Source organism: Lepidothrix coronata, unplaced genomic scaffold, assembly GCF_001604755.1.
Source record: "Lepidothrix coronata isolate B3197 unplaced genomic scaffold, Lepidothrix_coronata-1.0 Scaffold62, whole genome shotgun sequence".
Taxonomy (NCBI): Eukaryota; Metazoa; Chordata; class Aves; order Passeriformes; family Pipridae; genus Lepidothrix; species Lepidothrix coronata.
The window spans coordinates 2,922,299-2,943,587 of NW_016690242.1; the positions used below are offsets into that span (position 1 = coordinate 2,922,299).

The 21,289-nt window shown below is 35.9% G+C and overlaps 1 protein-coding gene across 1 annotated transcript in view; it reads left to right on the forward strand.

Annotated features, from left to right (window-relative positions):
* Nucleotides 1-21,289, forward strand: part of CASD1 (CAS1 domain containing 1) — a 28,408-nt gene that overhangs the window by 1,783 nt on the left and 5,336 nt on the right. Inside the window, exons 2-14 of the mRNA XM_017817646.1 lie at nucleotides 3,342-3,438; nucleotides 4,138-4,258; nucleotides 5,805-5,849; nucleotides 8,081-8,143; nucleotides 9,331-9,375; nucleotides 12,038-12,161; nucleotides 13,838-14,052; nucleotides 15,001-15,426; nucleotides 15,842-15,931; nucleotides 16,504-16,623; nucleotides 17,587-17,743; nucleotides 19,288-19,367; nucleotides 20,208-20,309. Of these exons, the coding sequence (XP_017673135.1) occupies nucleotides 3,342-3,438; nucleotides 4,138-4,258; nucleotides 5,805-5,849; nucleotides 8,081-8,143; nucleotides 9,331-9,375; nucleotides 12,038-12,161; nucleotides 13,838-14,052; nucleotides 15,001-15,426; nucleotides 15,842-15,931; nucleotides 16,504-16,623; nucleotides 17,587-17,743; nucleotides 19,288-19,367; nucleotides 20,208-20,309 (1,685 nt within the window). The remainder of the gene's footprint in view (nucleotides 1-3,341; nucleotides 3,439-4,137; nucleotides 4,259-5,804; nucleotides 5,850-8,080; nucleotides 8,144-9,330; nucleotides 9,376-12,037; nucleotides 12,162-13,837; nucleotides 14,053-15,000; nucleotides 15,427-15,841; nucleotides 15,932-16,503; nucleotides 16,624-17,586; nucleotides 17,744-19,287; nucleotides 19,368-20,207; nucleotides 20,310-21,289) is intronic.

Below are 21,289 nucleotides of genomic sequence, written 5' to 3' on the forward strand. Positions count from 1 at the left end.
AAATCATTCTTCAACCCTACGGTGATATCAGACATCTGAAGTCCAGCAAATGTCACAATACTCTTGGCAACTAATGAAAAAAGCAGATTTTGCTGTGATGCTGCACAGCTAAAGCTAACTGGCACCTCACTTATTGTTAGTGGTGTTGGTCACCTCCTCTTAGTAGTGGTATAATAGAACTTGAAAAGCATGAACAAAGGAGTAACACAAACAGCAGAAGAATCAAACAGCTTCTCTATAAGTAGTAATGAAATAGAATGAAATTCTGTAGCCTGGACAGAAACTTAGTAACTTGTTAACGGTCTCAAATATTATAAATTATTGGGGAAAGGTAAATTCATTGTGATTGTGTCATAACACAAAAAGTATCAACTGAAAAATGAAATTAGCAGGCAATATATTTAAAATTATCAGAAGAAAGCACTTTTTTTCTACACAAGACATTCTGTACCAAGATTTTATACCAAAAATACTCCCAAAAAACATTATCCTGATTTGCAGAGGGTGGATGAGGTGGGCCTGCAAACAGGCTCAAAGTTGCCAGGCTGTGAAAGCTGGGCCATGCCAGGGAAGGGATTGCTGTGTTTTTCATGCTTTTATACTTTTTCTTTTGTCTGATTGTCATTACATGTAAAGGTTTCAGCTAATTTTGGCCTCAGTCATGCAAGTACATATTATAGATAGGAGCAGCCCAGTGCAATTCCCAGTCAAACTTGCCTGTATTAAAGTTAATTGTATGAAAAAATGCTGGACTGGGGTTATGGAAGGTCAGGGAAACTTATATTTAGGGGTCACCAGCAGCACTAGTAGATTCTCTTTAAAACTACATTTTTTTCATTTTTAATGATAGAGAACAGTTGAATTTCCAATTTTTCGAAACAGAGAGTGTGCCTTTTAGAGAAAGCATTGTGAAACTTAGTCTGTTCTGGACTGAATGAAGACTTAGAGATTTCACAATTTCGGTGGAATAACCATGATTTTGAGGAATGATAAATTAGAATAATGAGCATAATAAAATTCAGAGAAATTATACACTTTGTATAACTATACCGTAGTGTAGCTATACCAACATAAAAGGTAATATGTTGGAAGGATAACTTACACAAAGGAAGAGTTTAAGAAGAATGTTCTGTGTTTTGTGTATAGAATGGCTCTTGGAATTCTTTTTCTCAGGTTTTAGGTTGGGTTTTTTTGTTGTTATGTTTTGGTTTTTTTTCTTTTAACATCTCATTGCTAGCTAAGAAGAGGGTGTGGTATATTAATATGAGCATTGTTCTTCAGCTGATATTTCATTTCCTAAGCCAGACTTGGGCATTTCTGGAGGAACTGTCTGGTCTGTAACCTCCAGTTTACTTTCTTGGCTGCTGTTCCAGTCTGGTTTTATTCCCCTCCCTCATCTTCTCCTCATGACTTCTACTATTATGTTTAAAGGAAGATTTCAGACATCAGTAACTCTCCTAACGAGTTTCAGGAGCTTTCTAATATTGCTCAGTGCAACAGTGAGATATTCAGTACCTGGAGTTGAGAGGGAAGGTGTAACTTCTTGACCTGAAATATTGTCTCTGTTTAAAATGTATACAATGTGTGATGTTTGGAATGTTACATCAGTGAACATACTGTAGATGGAGGATTGTTTCATTTGTGGGTAACTATGGAGTATTGAGGAACCAAGCTTGGGTCATGAACTCAAGATACAGATATTCTCCTGTCTTGAAAACCTAAATGAGGAAGGATTGATAGTGGTCTACAGATCATAATAGACATGAGTCCAGACTGCCTTTTCCTATGGAAGAACAAGGAACTGCCAAGTAAATGTAGTAGAAACTGCATTTAAAATAAAGGCAGGTGATTCTTCAAGCATCAGCTGTGGGTATGGAAAACTCTTTTAGAAGGATGCTCTGGATGCCAAAAGCTGAGGACTGCATGTCCAGTTCAGGAAGTCCCTGGACTAAACATAGTTGGAAGAATATTAGACAAGATCATAATGTTTACTTACCTTCTTCTTATTCATCTCTGAGCATCTGTTTATGGTCCCTGTTGAAGGCAGAATACCAGGCTAGACTGACCATTGGTCTGACCATGAGTAATTGTTCTTATTTTCTTATGCATCTTTTTCAGCAAGTTAATGGATTTCAGAGGGAATCTGATTAGTGATAGATATTCTTTTATATGGTTCATTCATATCACTTTGATACATCTCCTAGTTTTCATCATCTGCAAAGTGGAGGACTTCGTAGCAGTAATAACTCAGAGTCACCTATTCTCATTATCAGTGAGAATGTGTCATGTTGCTTTTGATTAGATTGGGTTTTTATTATTCCTGACCGTTTCATTATTCTGCAACTTACTCAAAATGATAGTTTACATAAGTGTGCATGTTTGAGAATTAGAGAAATTGTGTTGCTTGAAAGCCAAAATATAAGTTGAGTTTAATGAAGTCAAGGTTTCACAGGAAGTGTCAAGTAGGGGCAGCAGTACATTGTTTCTGCACAAGCAGCACAAGTCCCTACCATTTCATTCACCACCATTTCCCTGGTTGTCAGAGCTCGGAAATGCCAAGTATGACAAAAATGTTGGAGGGCAACTTCTCTTGCAGTGAATGGTGTTCTGTTGCATTCAGTTATAAGGCAGCAGATTCTGATGTGGAGTTGGGAAGATAACAGTCACTGATTACATAACTTTATTTATAAGAACTTAACATGACTGAAACATCATCACCTGTAAAGTGATTAATCTTAATTACTGTAAAACTTAATGAGTGGAAAAGGTACCTGAAGTCCTTAATGATCAGCAAATTCTTGTGTAAATGTTTTGGGGTTTTTCTGCATTTTAACCCAGCAGGTTAACTCACCTGTTCTAAGGTGACTGCTAAGTCTTAAGCAGGGAGATGTAATAAACTTTCTTCCCAATCTCATGTTGAGATTCATGTTCTATACAAGATGCTGTGCATGATGATTCTGTGTAGAAGATTATTATATTGAACAATTGTATTCTTTAATTTCATATTCTGATGTACTCTGGATAGTAGATAGCACAGTGAATTGGCATCTTTTAAAGGAAATGCCATTCTAGGTCACAACGTCTTTCTGATAACAGAAGTGGGATCACTAACATTTTGGGTAGAGAGTTGTGATTTACAGAGCAGGGCGGTATAATAAACAAGAAGGCAACTTGCAGAAACTTGTGCAAGATGTTTTTATGATAAGTTATATTTGTTTACTGCCATTGATTGTTCCAATTCTTGTGTTTCAAATATTGTCAAATTATTTTTTATAATAGCAGTGGAGCTATGTTTTACATTTCGTGCAGCTGAATTCTAATCGTAATATAACATTTTCAAGGTGGCGATACATGTGAGTATCTTCTGTCCAGTGGGAGATTTCTTGGAGAAAAAGTATGGCAACCTCACAGTTGTATGATGCATAAGTATAAAAATAGGTAAGGAAACTCATGTCTTCTGTTCATCTGCATAGAAAGAAGAGTCGTTGTTTGACTGCAGCTGTAGTAATTGCAGTGTCTTTTATTGTTCACTTCATAGCTGTTTCTCTAGGCTTTCAAAAATATACAGTATATGTCAGAAAGAAATCTTTTCTTTGTACATTATGTGTATGTCTACAGTGCTTACCATAGTTGTATTTCTATATAAAAATATAAATAAATATTGGTGATAGAGGTGCTGGTGTGAGTTATGGAGAGCCACATGAGACTGCATAGCTTCGTATGTCACTCTCAGATTGCTGAAAGGGAAAATGCTGACCTTATGTGTCAAATTGCAAGTAAAAATATCCCAAATAAAATTACTAATCACTTTGTTTCACCTACTGGTAAAAGAACTTTTTTTTTTTTTTTTTTTTTTTTTTAATTATACTGTACATTACCATTTTGAAACTACTGTTTGAAACATCTGTATTTGTAGCACCACAGAATAGGAAAGCCTGCTTGGTTCTTTGCCTAATCATATTGTTCTCATTCATTTTCATTTCTGTGCAAATTGCACTGAAGTTTTTATTGATGCAGCATGTTTAGAAAAAGATTTATCATACCTTAGTTATCTATATTGCTCTGTAGATTTTCAAAATACTTTTTTCCTGACATATAAATTTCCTGTAACATGAATGTTGCTGTTTTGTTTTACAGTGAAGCAAAAAGTTGCCTCATAGACAAACATATCGTGTTCATAGGAGATTCTAGAATTCGACAGCTGTTCTATTCATTTATAAAACTCATAAATCCTCAAGTCAAAGAAGAGGGAAATAAGGTGAGATAGTTTATTTTGATGATTTTTTTGTTTCTTCCCAATTTACCTCATAACTCTTTTCCAAACTTCAGAAAATCAAGAAATGATATTGTTTGCTGACCTAGCCCTCAGGAAGGGAAGCGCAGAAAGATCTTTTGAAGAATAACAAGATTAGACCAAAATAATTGTTTGGATACAGATGAGATGATTGTAAATCTGAGAAGGGAACTAGGAAGCTCAAGAGAAAGCTTGCAGCAGTCTGGGAATAAATAAATGAAGCTGACTTGTCCCATAGCAACTTATGTTTCATATTTGGTATCTTGATGAGAAAATGATTGTTCCTTTATGTGTTTTTAAATAATAGTAGTTCATGTCTTATAATTTGTCATTTAAAATGTCAGTTAAATTGCTGATCTAATCTGTTCATACAAATCTGTGGGGCAATGACAGATTTCCAGGTTTAACTTGAAGCTGAAACTAAAAATAGCTTCTGGTCTTACCTTCCTTTTGATCACTGATGTAGAGCTGTCTGAATTTTGTAAGGTAAAGAATGTAAACAGCAGCTTGCTGGGGGGAAACAGTAAGAAAGGATTTAGCTCTATCATTTGTTGAACAGAATATTGATTTCTTTTTCTATATTGTACTTCTTAGGCACATAGTTTCATAGATGTATGTACATATGTGAGGGAAAAGGCACATTTCACTTTCAACAGTGCATCAGATTTGTCAATTATTTAGTAATTCTGTCATTTAGAAGTTCAGGCTGGTGGCTTGTCCAGCACACAGCATGAAGCTGCTTTCACTTGTCAAAACAAGATGCTTGATTGATCCAAGAACCCAGGTTTTCCTAGTCAGTTGGTTAGGTCACAGTTACTTCCCAAAAGTGATGCTGAGATGATAGAGTGCTATAATTGATTTTGAGTCAAAAGTATGATTTGTCAAGTGTTATTGAAATCAGGATCTCAGTTTGTGGAAGAGAAGTAAACTTATTCTTTTGGACCATGATTGAAACTAATTCTGTATTTAGTATATTTTAAAGGACTAATGTGTATGCATATCTGAGTCCTTCCTTTCTGATTTCTTACAGTTTCACTCAGCAAATTTAATAATGTGTTCCAGATTTTATTTCTACCTAAGATTATTTTCTTTTATTTTTTAATTAAAACCGTTGGTTGTTTTGTGTGAAGGAGATGGGCAGATGAAAAGGTTGGGGAAAGGCAGTGTAAGAAAAGAAAGAGGGAAAAGGTCTTAAGTTTTTCTTGTGTTGGCAGGCTAAATTTAGAAAAATATTTGATACATTTGTAACAGAGTGAACAGAAAGCATTTCAGACTTTGTTGGCTAGATTTCTTCCAGGAAGAATAATCGTTTATTTGAGTAGCTTGTTTTATCAAGAAAGTAACATCAACATTTTGTGTGAGTACAGTGACAAGTTTATACAAGAAAAATCCTTTCCACTGAAGATAAACTTTTGGGTGAGAGCAAGTTAGCATAGGAATGTAAATATTTTGTTTTCATTCTGAAAGTTTTTCTTACTTTGTTTTTATTGTTTCGGGGTTTTTTTGACAGCATGGAAATATCCCATTTGAAGATAAATCTGCTTCAATTAAAGTGGTAAGTTTTTATCTAGCGTTAAATTGCAAGCCATAAGCATGTTATTATTTCATACAATGTAAATGAAATTGTAGTCAGAGCTGAAAAATTAAAAGAAGGTTTAGGCCGTCAATATTATTTATAAATATTTCACAGGTATTTCAGAGTGTATCTTCATATACTGTATTTTGAGAGACTTTGGCATTGAATACTTGTATTCTGTGTTAGTTTTGGGCATAAGCTCTGGAAATGTGTATAATTTTTCTTTTTGTCAGATCTTATAATTTGGCCTTCCCAAGAATAGCTTTTGCCAGGAAGTGTACTCTTTCACTGCTGTAAGAATATGTATGTGGGGCTAACTTCCTTGGATTGGTAATGGTAATTGGTTGAGGTTTCTATGCTGTCCAAACAAGTATTCCTTCCACTGTTTTTGCATGAAGAAATAAACACAATGTTGATTATAATGTGGATATTTAAAAAAAGAAAAACAAAATGCTTGCGGGTAGGTTTTCTGAAGGACTCTGTTCTCCTCTGCCCTGGCAATGGAAAGGCTGTCCTCAATAGCTTTCTTTGCTTCCCATGACAGCTGTCAGCAGTGCAGGGATTCTGCTAGTCATGTATTTGTTTATGCCTTGGAGACAGCTCATTCTCTATTCACGAAAACCAAAGAAGCAGTGTATTTGCTGAGTTGTCTGCAAGTGAGTTTTCAGTACCTGTTTGTGTACATGGTTAAGATTTAGGGTATAGAATAACATTTTAGGGTGTAAGGCCATGGCAGTTCAAGCCTGTGCTGTTCCAGTCCCTTTCCCTTCACAGTATGTTCGTGTGTTTGTGCTGTAACTATTCCTGATACAGCTGTGGAGTGGGCTGTTTTAGGAGTCAGTTCAGCCAAAAAGTTACCTTGTAGGATTCCTTTTTGATCAGGTCTGATGTGGCTCATCGTATGGTTATCTGAATGCTGGAAAAGGCAGGACAGAACTCAAGGCAGGACAAACAGGCCAGTGCAGTGTGATTTGCGTTGGCCTGACCTGACGCAGGATTACATCTTCAAAACTCCTTAAACCTTGGTAGGTGCCTAACAACCAAGATTTTAGATGGCAGGTCTGGGCTTTTAGAAGATGTCTGGGTAGTTACAAATATATATGGAGTCTACTGCTTCCTTGTTTTGATACAGTATTGTTCTTGGCATTATTGGTATGGTAGCTGAATTTCCATGTTCAGAATGGCTGTGACCCAATAATCTAAATGTGGAAAATACTTGACCAACAAAAGAGAAAATTACTGGGAACAAGCAGAGAGTTTAATTTTGCCCTTTCTAGTCATCATAGTGACCTTCTGTCCTTCAGCAGAAGACTGTATGGTTGTTAACATTATTGCCAAATAATGAATTGACAGTACTCAAGTGAAGTACCAGAATCTTTAGGTCTGTGCAAACGGAAGATAAGGACTTCCTCTCTGCTGGTAATGTTTCTGCATTCCAACTTTTCTCACGATAGTTTCTGCATATGTAATCCCTGCCATTTCACTTTAATACGTATTTTTAGACCATTTGATAGTGCTGCACCTGAGGAGTAACTAGATGCTAGGAAGTCATGGCTTTGCCTGGGAGACATAATAGTACTAGCCAAAGTCTAGACTGACTTCTAGAAGGTTGAGCTCTACTCCTGGCATCTGAAAGAATGCCGGTAGGTAATGTGTTTAATAGCCATCGCACTGTTAGATTTAAACAGCTGATAATTTTTGAAATTGTAAGGTAAATTGTTAGGTTTTATTTTTGTTTGAAAATTGTGATTTCATGCTATCAATTATTTTATGCTCTGGAGCAAAGAAAATCTGCTGGTAAAAATGTGGAAAATTGAACGAAAAGCAAGTTTTAATGAATAACTTATAGATGTGACCTTAGATTTATCCCTTATCACATAGGAAACCCAAGGACATCCAATTTGGCAACTGTTAAAAAATTACCTTCTTCGTGAAATCCCAACTCCTGAACCAGAAATGAAAATTTGGGGTTTTTTTTATGAGGGAAAAGTTTTGTGGGATTGCTGCCTTTTTTTGCCTTTGCTTTCTGTTTTCCACACTAGACCAAGGTGTCAGGCTTTTCATACTAACTATAAGGGAAATCTCACTTGAGGCTAAATGGTTTTCCTTTACAGTTGAGTTGATGGCATTAGTCTTGTTTTTTGAATTTTTTGTTTTTAGTCTTCTGATTGCTTTTTAACTTACAGAGTAACTCTGCCTTTGTCTTACAGGATTTTCTATGGTATCCAGAAGTTAATGGCTCTATGAGGCAACGTATCAAATCTTGGACTGAGGTTTGTCTTAAGAGATCTGAAATTTGAAGTCAAAGTAGTGAAAAGGGGATGTTTACTAGCTTATATGTTTCTGGGTATCTTCTGGTCTCCAAAGGATGACTTCACTTGGACCAAAAAAACCCAAAGCAAACCAGAAAAACCCTACTTCCTAGGAGCAGGTTAATTTACCCTGCTAAAAGCTGAAAGGATTTCACTCTGATCTGGTGTTTCAATTCCTCTGTGTCTGCAATAACTCCACTTTAAAGTGACCAAATGTTTTGATGCTTTGATCCATTCCAACTTGAGGTATATTATGATTCTATGATTTTATATTTATGTTAATTTGAGTGTTTCAGACTGAAGGACAAAGGTGATCTGCAAAGCCAAGGTTTTCTTGATTTTATTTTTTTTGAATATTTCCCTCAATTAACATACTATTAATTTTAGATGTTTCAATTATGATGCAGGTTGTCATGTTATTTTGTATGTAATTCTGATAACAAGTCATATGTTTGCAGATTGGCAACTAAATTCTTCTTCTTTTTTCCATTGTTAGCCTTTAAATAGCCTGGAGTTATTATCAGTAGTAGCCTTGAATGATTCTTTTGTTACCCTATAGGTCATTCTTGCACACCACCTTCCATCAGGATAGTTGAAGTTACCATTTGGTTTTCTTTTTCTATGATTACTACAAAAAAATGAGAGGTGCTAAGCCCTTGCTGTGCCAGAGCAGAACTCATACCGAGGTGGTCAGGACTGTTTCCTTCTGCTCTTCTGTTTGACTACATGTGCTGGTCCTTGTCCTGGATAGAACTGTCAGATCTCTGGAGCAACAACTGGTCACCTCAGTCATACAACAGATGTTTGACAATGCTGAGAGAGACTGAGATAAAAAGTACTTCAATAGTGTGATCTACAAATTACTTGACCTTAGGAGAAGAAGTTTAAATAGCTTTTAAAGAGAAATATGCTACTAAATTCATAATGATTGTAAGTGCTTATTGATACTTCACACTTTTGCAGATGCTATTTTGTGAAAATTCAGGTATATCAGAAGTTGATGTTCTCTGTAATATGTCTGCAGTCTACTATTTTGTAACCATTAGCTGATGGACAAGTGAGTCACAGTTAATTAAGATATGAATTGTAATAATAGGTATAATTTATGAATATTTTAAAACTAATTCCTTTTTACTTTTGTGTCTTAGGGTTCTGTGGCAAAACCTCATATAATTGTAGTAGGAGCTGCCACGGTAAGTTAGACATATGTGGGGCATTTTAGTAAAGAAGGAAGTTCTTGTAGGATGTTCTTAGGAGAACATTAATGCTCTCAAGTTGGTTACAGGATGAAGGCGTTAAACCCAATTTATAATAAAAAGTCTACTCTCAGTGAATTTGCAGTTACAAGTAGTTTTAAAATATAAAGTGTATTTTATTGTAGCTGTGTAAGGTACAGTACTTGCTTTTTGTCAGCAATACTGGTTAATAAGCATTGATTAGCTCTAACCTAGCTAATAAAGAAGCTTTAGTTAAAAGCAGATTATTAATTTAAAATCTTAAATGAAAGTACTTGCATACTAACTAAGATGCATTTTTAATTAACTGTTTTCAGTCACAAAATACCGCTTTTGAGCATGGTCCAATTTGGAATGGTCTTTTTGACCACACATATTTCCTTTAGATTTATGTGGGTAAAAATGAATAATTCAACCACCAAAGAGATTGCGGTTCCTGAATCTTCTTCCACTGGAAGTTTCCACAACTGCTATGTGCTGCAGTGTCACAGAAAATAAGGCTGACAAGGACCAGAAGAGGTCTCCTAACCCATCAGTTTGCCACAAGGCAGGATCAGTTATACTTGTGTTGCACTTTGCAGTAGTCATCCAATTCTTTAAAACTTCCAGGGGTGGAATTCAACAGCCCCTCCTAAATATTCTATTCTAGTAGTTCGCTGGTACTGGGAATCAAGAGTTGAACAAGTGCCCGTCTCATTATTTCCATGTTTAATATCCCTTACTTCCAAATATTTGGGAATTGGAATTTGAAAGGGATTAGCTGTTATATTTTCATACCATCTGAAATGTAAAGAGGGGAGAATGCGTTCCATTATAAATAAAATCCTTTGAAAAAAGTTTTGTTTAAGGATGCTTCAGGCATTCTACCAGTCTGGAAGCTTCTGAGCATGCCAATCTAAGGGTGAATTCCCTCAATTTTAAGGGAATGTCATGTGTGTATGGAGACCTCCACACATTTCCTGAGGGATGAGGAATTCTCTTTTGCCTTTAGGTGAACCCCTAAATTCCCATCTTTTGTAGGATTCACATAAATATTTGAGCTCTAGGATTCACAGTAAGCCTAGAATATCTCTTCTCAGTCTGAGAATGTAGCATGTATTACTAGCACGAGTCATTGTATTTCACACAGAAAATGCCATTATATATGGATAGTGTTCTGGCATGCAGAAGGTCAGGTTGCAAAGCTACAGGACTCTTAACTAAATAATGTCCTTTGCTCATATGTAAAACATTAGCCATTGCTGCTTGTCCTTTGTGGACAGCAGGAGATACAAACTAACAATATGCAAGTGAGGCTCAGCTCTTCTTAACACCAGTATATTTACACAAAACATTAACAGTGATATCTAGAGTGGGACAAAGGTAAACATCCCCTATTTTAAGGATCTTGCGAAAAAATAAAAGGCTCAAAAACCAGATGCATCAGCAACCTCCTCACAGCTGACACTGGTGTGGTAACCTGCCACTAGGTTAAACTGGTGTGTGCTCTTGGACTTGTCAGCATTTTGAAACTTCCTTTTATCTTTTAACTTAGCTCTCAGTTTGGTCATGCTGCTTTGGCCTGGACATTTCTGTCTTAAGATGTCAACTGCGTGACAGTTTATAAATAGAAGCAAAGTCTTACAAGCTGGAGAAACTCCAGCTTGTACAAAACTCAGTTGCTTGCTTATTTTGGGAAAAGGAGCTACTCAGAGAATGTCACTATAGTGTCCTGCTTCTTAATTCCTGACTTCCTGTTGAATGGAATATGCTGTTTTAACTGTCTGTTAAATACTGTAGGTGAATCACAAGTAAAGATTTAGCACTGGGAGAAAGAAACTGCCTTTTTTTTTCAGTGTGTGAGCTCTAAGAGCAGCTGCATGTTATTTTGTTTCATGAAGTATTAATTTATATTCAGTAATATTCTGAGAAAGTGCATTAATTGGTGGCTTACATCAATATTTTTTTGAAATAACTGTGAGTTTACTACATTCAGGCTAATTGTTTGGGGTTTTTTTTTCCATTTGTTTACTAACTTAGTATAGATACAGTAATACTTAAAAAAAAAGCTAAATCCATTTTTTCTACAATGTGGGAAATTCTTTTCAGAAGTTAGGAGAAATTCTCGTGTGGCTATATCATTCTCCCAGTCATTTTATTTAGAAGATTAAACTACAAATTAAAATGGCTCTTTTTCTTTTTTTTTTCTTTGTGGGTATCTGCAAAACAGATGGAAATGTTGGAACTCGATACCACCATCAAGTTTTGTTTGCACGCATCTCTTGCTGTGGTCAGTTTTCCTAGAGTAGAATTGACCGAATTGGACATGCTTTTTAGTGGCTTTGCTACTTCATTGTTGATTAAAGTCAGGAGACTTTGAATTAAAACACCCTGTGTAATTTAATTTATGAAAAGTCAGATGTACCTAAGTTGAATGTTATATACTCTGCATTTAAATGATCTGTTTGAATTTAATTACCTGCTTGGTCTGAAAGAAATTTTTTAGCACTTTTGAACAGAAAACTTAAGGAAATCTAGCTATATAGAAATAATGAAAAATAGCTACTAACAGAGCAAGGGAATCAGTGAATTAAGAGTCTTCAGGCATACAGGTTCTCAGTCTATTTCTTTATTTTTTCAGTGGTCTATCAAGATTCACAATGGCAGCAACGAAGCCCTTGCACAGTATAAAATCAATATCACTTCAATTGCACCTCTTTTGGAAAAATTAGCAAAAAGTAGTGATGTTTACTGGGTCTTACAAGGTAAAGTAGTGAACAGTAGGTAACAATTTGTACCGTCACTGTCTGTTGAATCATTATCTTGTAGGATATGGAAAAGTTAGTCCATGCTGCTTACTTGCAGATTTAAAAGGGTGTTGGTTAAGTTTCAGTCTGGCTTTTTTTGCAGTCTTAACTAGCTGATGCCTAACTAGCTGCTACCAGCGATGGAGATTCCAAAGCTCTCTCAGGAAGATCTTTTGCCTTATGAACTCTTAATTCTTTGTTAGCTTACTCTCAGACTCAATGTGCCAGGTCTGTTCTCTCTGTGCTGTGCTCCCTACATGCCTCCTGGGAGTCAAGAACACAAGCAAATGAAATAGCAGAATTCCTGTGATTTTGTTCTATTAAATTTTCAAATTACATTAATAATAGGAGAGGTTCAACAAGTGCATCCTCTGTGTGTGTCTAGAATAAATAGACATGCTCTTAAGAATACAGAGAATTTAGGTGTGTAGAATGAAACTTGCTTCTGTGCACCGAGATCAGAAATCATGGTTCACAATAAGTCAGTGAGATTTTTATCATGGCGCCAACCTTACATTTTTTTGCTTTTCTTCAGTAAAACTAAATTATATCCCTGACACTGAACAATGATCTTATAGTGAAAATGTGCTCCTGGTTTCTTCACCACAGAGCACAGCATTTTATATTATCACCTCAGTTAGAAAAGTAGGCACATTTTGAGCCCTGATAGCAATTTACCCAGTTGTACCCTTACAGTCACATCCAAGTCCTATCAAAGGTGGTTCTAGAGGTAAATCTGAATCAACAAATTAATCTTCTTGCATTCCTTTCAAAACCATGTTTATAACAGATGCAATTAGCTGTCAGACATGTCCCACCATTCTGTTGCTAAAGATCTAGTCCATTTGAGTAATCTGTGAGCTCTTTAATGAAACAAGTGAGAGGAGAAGCAGCCTGTACACAGAGTTGTCTAGACATTGTCCAAAAGTAGGCATGAGTTAGCTAAAGTAAATCAACTTGCATCTCATAGGGTGTGTCACATCAGCAGCTTTTCACAGCAACCTATTGATCTCCAGCTGACCTTTTGACCTAGAATCCTGTATAGCTTTGGTGTTAAGCTTTATATAATTTCTGAAGCCTGTAGGCAATTAAGTTGTCCATTTTTCTGTGAAGCTGAGATTCTGCTATCAAACTGGAATCAACAGAAGCAAGTGGAATATGCTTATTAAATGTGACTTAGAGAAATGATAAGCTTTTTTTTTTCCACAGAAACTAGAGGGTTTGGGAGAGTTTTTTATTTTTTTTTCTGTATGTCTATTCAGCTGCTTGTCTTCTGTCCTCTTTCCTTTGGAGACTTATCATGGGGGATTCCATTACTGAGAGAAGGAATAAGCAGCTCTGCACTCCAGCATTATATGCCTTTCATAGGTTTGGGGAAATTAAACAGGCATTCATGTCTGGCCAGAGCTTTCTAATCTGTAAATATATATGCATGACTAGGGAATGGTGATAAGAACATTTAATCATAAACAACTCTAGTAACTGTAGCAGTCATTTATTCCTTGGTGTGCATTTTTTGTACCATTAAACAATTATAACCATCTAAATGAAAGTAGCCTGTACAACTTGACCTAAGCAAATGTTTTTGACAAGCTGAAGATTAATGTACTCATTCCTTATTCTTTGAAATTCAGATCCTGTTTATGAAGATATGCTGAGTGAAAGTCGGAAAATGATCACTAATGAGAAAATAGATGCTTATAATGAAGCAGCTGTTCGTATTCTAAACAGCAGCTCCCGAAATTCCAAAGCTAAAGTTAAAGTGTTCAGTGTATCAAAATTGATAGCACAAGAAACTATCATGAAGTCTGCAGATGGCCTGCATCTCCCTGAATCAAGCAGAGATACAGTAAGTGTTTTTATAACTGGTCAACATTAAAAAGTAATAATAGTAAAACAAGATTTGAAGCAATGTATAAATGTAACAAGGACTGCATTCATCAGATTTTGTTCAGAAAATCCCAGTAGGTGGGAGTGCAGTTTTACAGGAGTTTTAAAAAGCACATTAGTGTGTAACTATTTTAAAATAGCTGTTAATCCACTAGATCTTTTAGATCTCGAGTGCAAACTTTGTGCCTTCATGTGCAAAAATGAGTTAAGGTGATAATGACTTGTAAAGCAGTGCTAAGAAGTAAGTCTTAAATTTTCACCTGTCAGTCCAGAAAATTTTGGTTGGTAAGGAGGATGAAGAAGATAAAAAAACCACACAATATATGCCTTCCTGGTTGCATGGAGTGCCTCTGACTTTATTTCTTCTCTTTAATTTACCAATACATATGTGCATGAAATGAGCCTCTCCGAGCATTGTCAGTCTGCTCTTCTTGTGAAAGAGCTCTCTTGTTATGTCACTTTTGGTTCTGCTCCTTTGCAGGATTCAGTTGCTTTAAAGTACTTGATGAACTAAATATCCTCTCACCGCAGGTTTCAATCTCATCGTCGTGTTTTAGAGACTTGCATTACTGTGCCCCTTTAGGACCCAAGTTTGTGAGCAGTTTTTCATTTACAGTCCATTTAGCTCTTTATAGCTCTTCTTACAGCAAGTAGAGCAAACACTTCTAAGATTGGGAGTTTTTGCTTACCTCTAGAAGCTCAAGCATTTTTTGTTTGGAAGAGGTATTCTGACTGGACTGTTGAATGCAAGTGGGTGTATGGTAGAACTGTGCGATTTTATCTTTGTATGATAAGGGAGAATTGCACATGTTTTATGTCAGTGCATGAGCTTGAAAAAAATTTCTTATTGTGTAGTTATTAATTTTTTTATTGGAGTCTAATTAACAAAACTGCTTTTTTTTGGCAGAATGCAATGATTCTTATGAATGTCTACTGCAATAAGATAATGAAGCCCATTGATGGCTCCTGCTGCCAGCCTCAGCCTCCTCTCACTCTGATACAGAAGATGGCTTTCTGTTTTTTTACTTTGTCCATTATTGGATATTTAATTATCAGTTTAATTCATCGGAATAATTATCGGAAGAACAAATCATGCACTGATTTGGAAAGCGGAGAGGAGAAGAAACCTTCCATCAGCACGCCTAACGTTTCTACTTTAGAGATGCTTCTACACTGCTTTTGCAAACTTGGTCTAATCATGACCTATTTTTATCTGTGTGACAGAGCAAATCTTTTCATGAAGGAAAATAAATTTTACACACATTCATCTTTCTTCATACCAATCGCCTATATCTTGGTTTTGGGGGTATTTTATACTGAAAACACCAAAGAGGTAATGTTCACATTGACATCCAGCTTATAATGTTGTTTCCTAATTTGTGTGTAAATAACCAATTGCTAAATATTGAAAGTTAATTTTTCAAAGCCAGTATAACTCATCTGCAGAAATGCCTTTGCAAGCAATATAGTGTTTGTATGGAATTGGATGCAAAAGCTTTTTGAAACCATATGTCTGTGAGCACTTTAGCTGTTGTCACACAGTCATAGTGGAAGTAAGCAGAGCTCAGCTATAAGAGAGTGTAGATCATGTTAAGATCTGGTAGACCTGTGTCCACTAGGCAGAAGATTTTTACAGTTGAGACCCATTTACTCATAAGGTGGTTTATTGCATTGAACTTTTCTCCTCATTTTGTACGTGTTCCTTGTTTTTTTTGGAATAGCAACACTCTTGTTTTGTTTTGCATTAGACTAAAGTGTTAAATAGAGAGCAGACTGATGAATGGAAGGGCTGGATGCAACTTGTTATTTTGATTTATCATATCTCTGGAGCAAGCACTGTAAGTGATTTGAAATTTATTTTTTTTTCTGCTGGGAATGCAATTTGGATATGTTATTTGAAAGGAAAGATAGTGTAAATGTGTGTTAGAATTGAATTCCTGGAGTTTTAAGCATGGTATAAGGAGAATTAGTTTTTCTCTCTATTTCAAGTGTAGACTTGATTGATAAAAGCATTATATATATTACTTGACCAGTGAAAAAATGTACTTGTTTCCTCTATGTAGAATATTACATTAATTTATTTTTAATTGCTAGCAAGATTCTTTTTTTATGTTCTGAATTGAAACTGCTGAAGGTGAGCTTTCAAAGAACCCTTCTTAAGTCTCTCTTAACTGGTAGTTAGAATATGGAAAGTATAGAGCAATAAATAGGAGAAAATGATTTTAACATCAAAGAGGTTAGGGCACCAGAAGAGCATAGTAAAGAAACAGGGAAATGTACCATAGGGTTTCTTTCCTTAGTTAAATCTGATTTACTACAATGCAGAAAAATCATAAAATAGAGATGGGAAAAGGAAATCCAAAAGCATTTACGTGGCCATTAAGAAAAGGTACTTTATTTTTCTCAACAGTTTTTGCCTGTGTACATGCACATTCGAGTTCTGGTTGCTGCGTATCTGTTCCAAACAGGTTATGGGCACTTCTCATATTTTTGGATAAAAGGAGACTTTGGTGTATACAGAGTGTGTCAGGTAAGAATATCTACTTACTGTTTTTATAAAGAAATCTGTTCAGATAGCAAAATATCCATAATATATCCATCCTCTCTAAATGATGTCATATCAGATCACTTAAAAAAGGTTTGCACAGTAAAAATGGCTGTTGTGTCTATGAAATCTGATCTGTTTAGTCAGTAGTGTTTATCTAATACGAACCTAAATCGTATAAATGGTACTTACAATGTAGAAAATGTAAGTATGTATACTCTAAAATACCAAGACAAATATTTTCTAATAAATAGCAATGGAGGTTCCATTGCAGTATCAATTTACAATATATATTAATATATAAGTAATGATCCAGGCAGGCTTCCAAAGATGGTGTATTGGAGCCTACATTTATTACTAAAGAAAACTAATTTTCACACCATAATAATACTGGGAAACGTACCTGGTTTCGTGGCTTTCCTCCACGTTTTTGCAGCATGTATTGTAGCAGTTTACATTTATTTTTTTTTTTAGTATGTGTCTTTTATTGCTGTTAAGTGTTACACTGTCATGTGACTCAGGTCATTGTGCTCATTAAATGTATGTCTACAGCCTAATTGCAGTGCTGATAATGGCATTACCTCGCTTTAACTGAGCTAGCCCAGGTAGCTGTGGGAGTGAAAACAGAGAGATTAACAGCATCCAGCAACTGGAATACTTGGTCCTCAGCCTGGGAAATAGTCAGGTCTGGTTAACCTTATTTTCATTGCAATCTCTACCCAAGCAGTGTAGGACAGGTCCAGAACCACATAATCAGCCTGCAGTCTTACATTGCATTTTTGATCTTCCCTGAGATACTTGTCCATGTTTCCACTGAAATATAATCACCCTGTGAGATGTAAATATGTAGATATTTTTGTACAGTGCTAAAGAAACATGTCCCCTACATCTCTCACTTTGCCTCTGAGTTTATATGTCCTCTGTCTTCTCTTCTCTGACACCTTTCAGGTTTTATTTCGTCTCAATTTCTTGGTTGTGGTACTGTGCATAGTGATGGACCGACCTTACCAGTTCTACTACTTTGTGCCATTAGTCACTGTTTGGTTTATGATCATTTATGCCACCTTAGCTATATGGCCTCAGATTGTCCAGAAGAAAGCAAATGGTAAGATTTTTTTCTTTTCTTTCTGCTGTAAAACATTTGCATGTTACTACAATGATAATCATAGAGAAAATGGCATTATTAATAGATCTCAGTCTCTTTGAAGCCCAGCACAGCTGTTCACAGAAATACAGTTTGTCATAGATGAATTATGTGAGTTGAAAAAGTTAACAGGTGATAACTAAACTCTGCCTCTGGCTGCAGTCACATTAGAATACTTTTTAATAGGTTTTGATCATCAGAAATGTGTTTTATCAGGAATTGAAATGTTACTGAATGCAAATTAAAACCATAGTTTGCACTGTCCGTGCTTGCTGAGACTGTGTCTGTCCTGAGCTAATAGGTACTAATAGGTTCACTAATGTGAACAGGGAGTGTTTAGACTTTCCTGTTCTGCTTTGCCAATGTGTCTCATCCATCTTGAGCACCAGTTCTGCCATATCTGGCCAAATAAGAACATGAGGTTTGTAGTCTTAGTATCTTAGATTAAGTCAGCTATTATGTCTTGTGATACAAGTATTTTAAATAAAAATTTAAGTGAAATCTCAGTTTACATTATGCGTTGCTATTCATTGAAAAAGCTGTCATTATGTCGTAAATGCTTATTATTTAATTCACCTAAATTAGAACTACAACCTTAGAAGTCTTAAATCCTGTTTCCCTATGGATGGAGGAGTATCTCCATTTGGTATTCTGCAGATATGACTGTGAATTATACCAAATATGTACTAGGAATAGATGCTGCAAAAATACACTTAAAAGTAGTTTTACATGGTATCTCAAAGGCAAGTAGCTTCAATTTTATTTTTCTTTAAGTACAAAGGCACTTCTATTCCAGAAACAGAGAAATTACTTGTGTGTACTTTGGAGCAATAGTGTACTGTGAAACTAGAAAATCTTTCAATGTCAGCTTTCAGTCGTTTATGTCCCTGTTTACAGCCAATTTATGTGGCAGGAGAGGGAGATGATCTCTGTTTCAGTGTTGAGGCTTAGGTAGAACTTAATATCAGTCAACAGCTTTGAGGAGTAGTTTCTCAGGCTTCTTTTAACAAGATGCTTGTCCTTAATAACCTGAAGTTGAGCTTTGGAGTACAACCAGTACCCCAAAGTTTAATAATATTTTCTCTATTTGTTTCACATGACAAAAGCTGTTGGGTATTTTTATATATTTATTTATTTACATTCACCTAGAGTAAGGACTGCCTGTGCAGAGCGTTTGGGAAAGCAGAGGTTTTAAAATACATTTTCTGTTTGAACACCTAAATTCTCATCTTCCTGTATGTATGTTGTCCCTGTCTTAGACATGAGGCTCAATTTAGGATTAATAAGTTGTTAATTGCTGTGAACGTTTATTTTAATTGGTTAAAGTAAAATTTAAATGTAAATAGCGATAAAATATTGCTGGTAATATATAAACGTTTATTTATGAATGGATCTATTACAAAGCACAGCTACATTAAATAATTGGCTATTATTATTTAATGTGTCCTGGGTTTTGCTATTGAAAAATTAATGACAGTATAATGATTAATTTATTTCTTCCTCAGGGAACTGCCTATGGCACTTTGGTTTACTGATGAAGCTGATTTGCTTACTGACATGTATATATTTTCTGTCATATTCTCAGGTTTGTAAATCTTGACTGTTAATGACCTTAGAGTATATTATTGCCTGTCTCTACTTCTTAATGTGCTCATAACTTGTATGTTTGCTCCAGTATCATAAATACAGAATTAAAAAAAAAAAAAGAAAAAAGAACCTTTTGGTTTCTTTTCATATTTGAATTGGTTTGGATGCTGGAAAAAAACTCAATTCTGTATCTTACTCATTGGTTTGTTATCTTGACACATTTTCTGTGTACTACTACTACTACAAATGTAATAAATACAAAGGTCTCTGCTTTGGTTTTGGGGTGAGGTTTTTTAATGTGCTTTAAGTTCCTGATATGTGGCAGCATATGGTGATATGTGTGGTGATATGATGTCTGAGAGACACATCAAAAGCCTGGTTCACAGGCTAAATTAGGGACTTACTGCATGCAGTCAGTACAGCTGACAGAAATCAGGGCAGAGTTTGTCACTCTAGGATCTTACAGGGGAGTTTGTGTGGTTTTAATCCCTCACTGTTTTTAAGCCTTTTGTACTGTAGTCGTCTGTAGAGTGTGTTTTTGTTATCACAGTGTATCAGTGGATCTCTCCCTTTAAGTCAGCAGTACAAAATGAAAGATGTGCCAATAGCTTTATGGGAGGCAAAACTGAAACCCTCTCTCGTGAAGAAGTTTTTTTGTTTTTCTTTTTTCTTTTTTTTTTTTTGTGTGGAAAGACTTCCAAGGAACCCTGTTATTTTGCTAATGCCACATAGCCATTGAAATAGGGATGAAATAATATTAAAGACAGCGTATTGATTTAAATTTAGTAAATACAGTTGACATCCAAGTTAATGAATTTGCCATGTTTATCTTTTACAGGGTACATTTGAGAAGATATTTTCATTTTGGCCATTGTCCAAGTGCTTTGAACTGAATGGGAATGTCTATGAATGGTGGTTTAGGTGGAAGCTGGATCGCTATGTATGTAACATTTGCATAAATTTATACTGGTCTTTTAAGTGTATTTTTTAATTTGGGGGGGAGGGGAGGGAGGGTTGTTTTCCTTTCCTCCAGAGAAAACAGGAGTTTGCCCCAGTGTTTAATAAAAGACTAAGCTGCATTCATCTTAGTTCTGCAAATGTCTGTCAAAGCCTTGCTTAAAAGAATTTGCAAAAGGAAGTTGATTTATTTGCTTCTGGATTTCAAAAATAAAGTCATAAAGTGTCCTAGATTTGTCTTATCTCAGAAATTTTACTGTGAAAATTTAACACCTGTAGCACTTCAGGCTGTTGTGGTAACTTTCTTAGTAATACTTTTTGCAAGTTGTATCAATTAAGGATGTATTTCTTTTAAGATAGCATTAAAATCAGGGTCTGGATGCCCAAACCAGTCTATTCTTGCACATACTTTTTAATGGTTTTCCAGGAGGAAAGTGCTTTTTTTCCCAGTTACTGACCCTACAGTGTGGGGGAATAGAACAGGGAGACATTCGGGTTTTTTTCTTTTGCTTTCTTGATAAAGGTAAACGCAGTTTCTAAGATGGGAGCATTTATCTGCTAAACTTACACTTAATGGGATCACTTGCATGCTTTTCCCTCTGGGGCTCTTCAGTAGCTGGAATTTGGGGAGCACACTGTTGTCACACCCTGGGCTGCCCCCAGCAGCAGCACGTGCTGTTTTGGACTCAGAGCCTTGTTGCTGTGGCCCCAGGAAGGCTTAAAATAAACACAGAAGAGAAGCACCACATGGGCCTGAAACAGCCTGGTGCTGACAGCTGATGAGAACTTGGCGTAAGATCGCAGAACGCTCTGCTGAAGAATTGTGTCTGTGAGAAAGGGAAGCACTTGTCCTGCTTCTTGAATGTTTTCACCTGCCAACTTGGGAGAAAGCCAGAGACTCGTGGTTTTTCCCCAGAGAAAGCCTTTTTCAGTGTTGGCACTGATTGCAGAGAGGATAGTAGG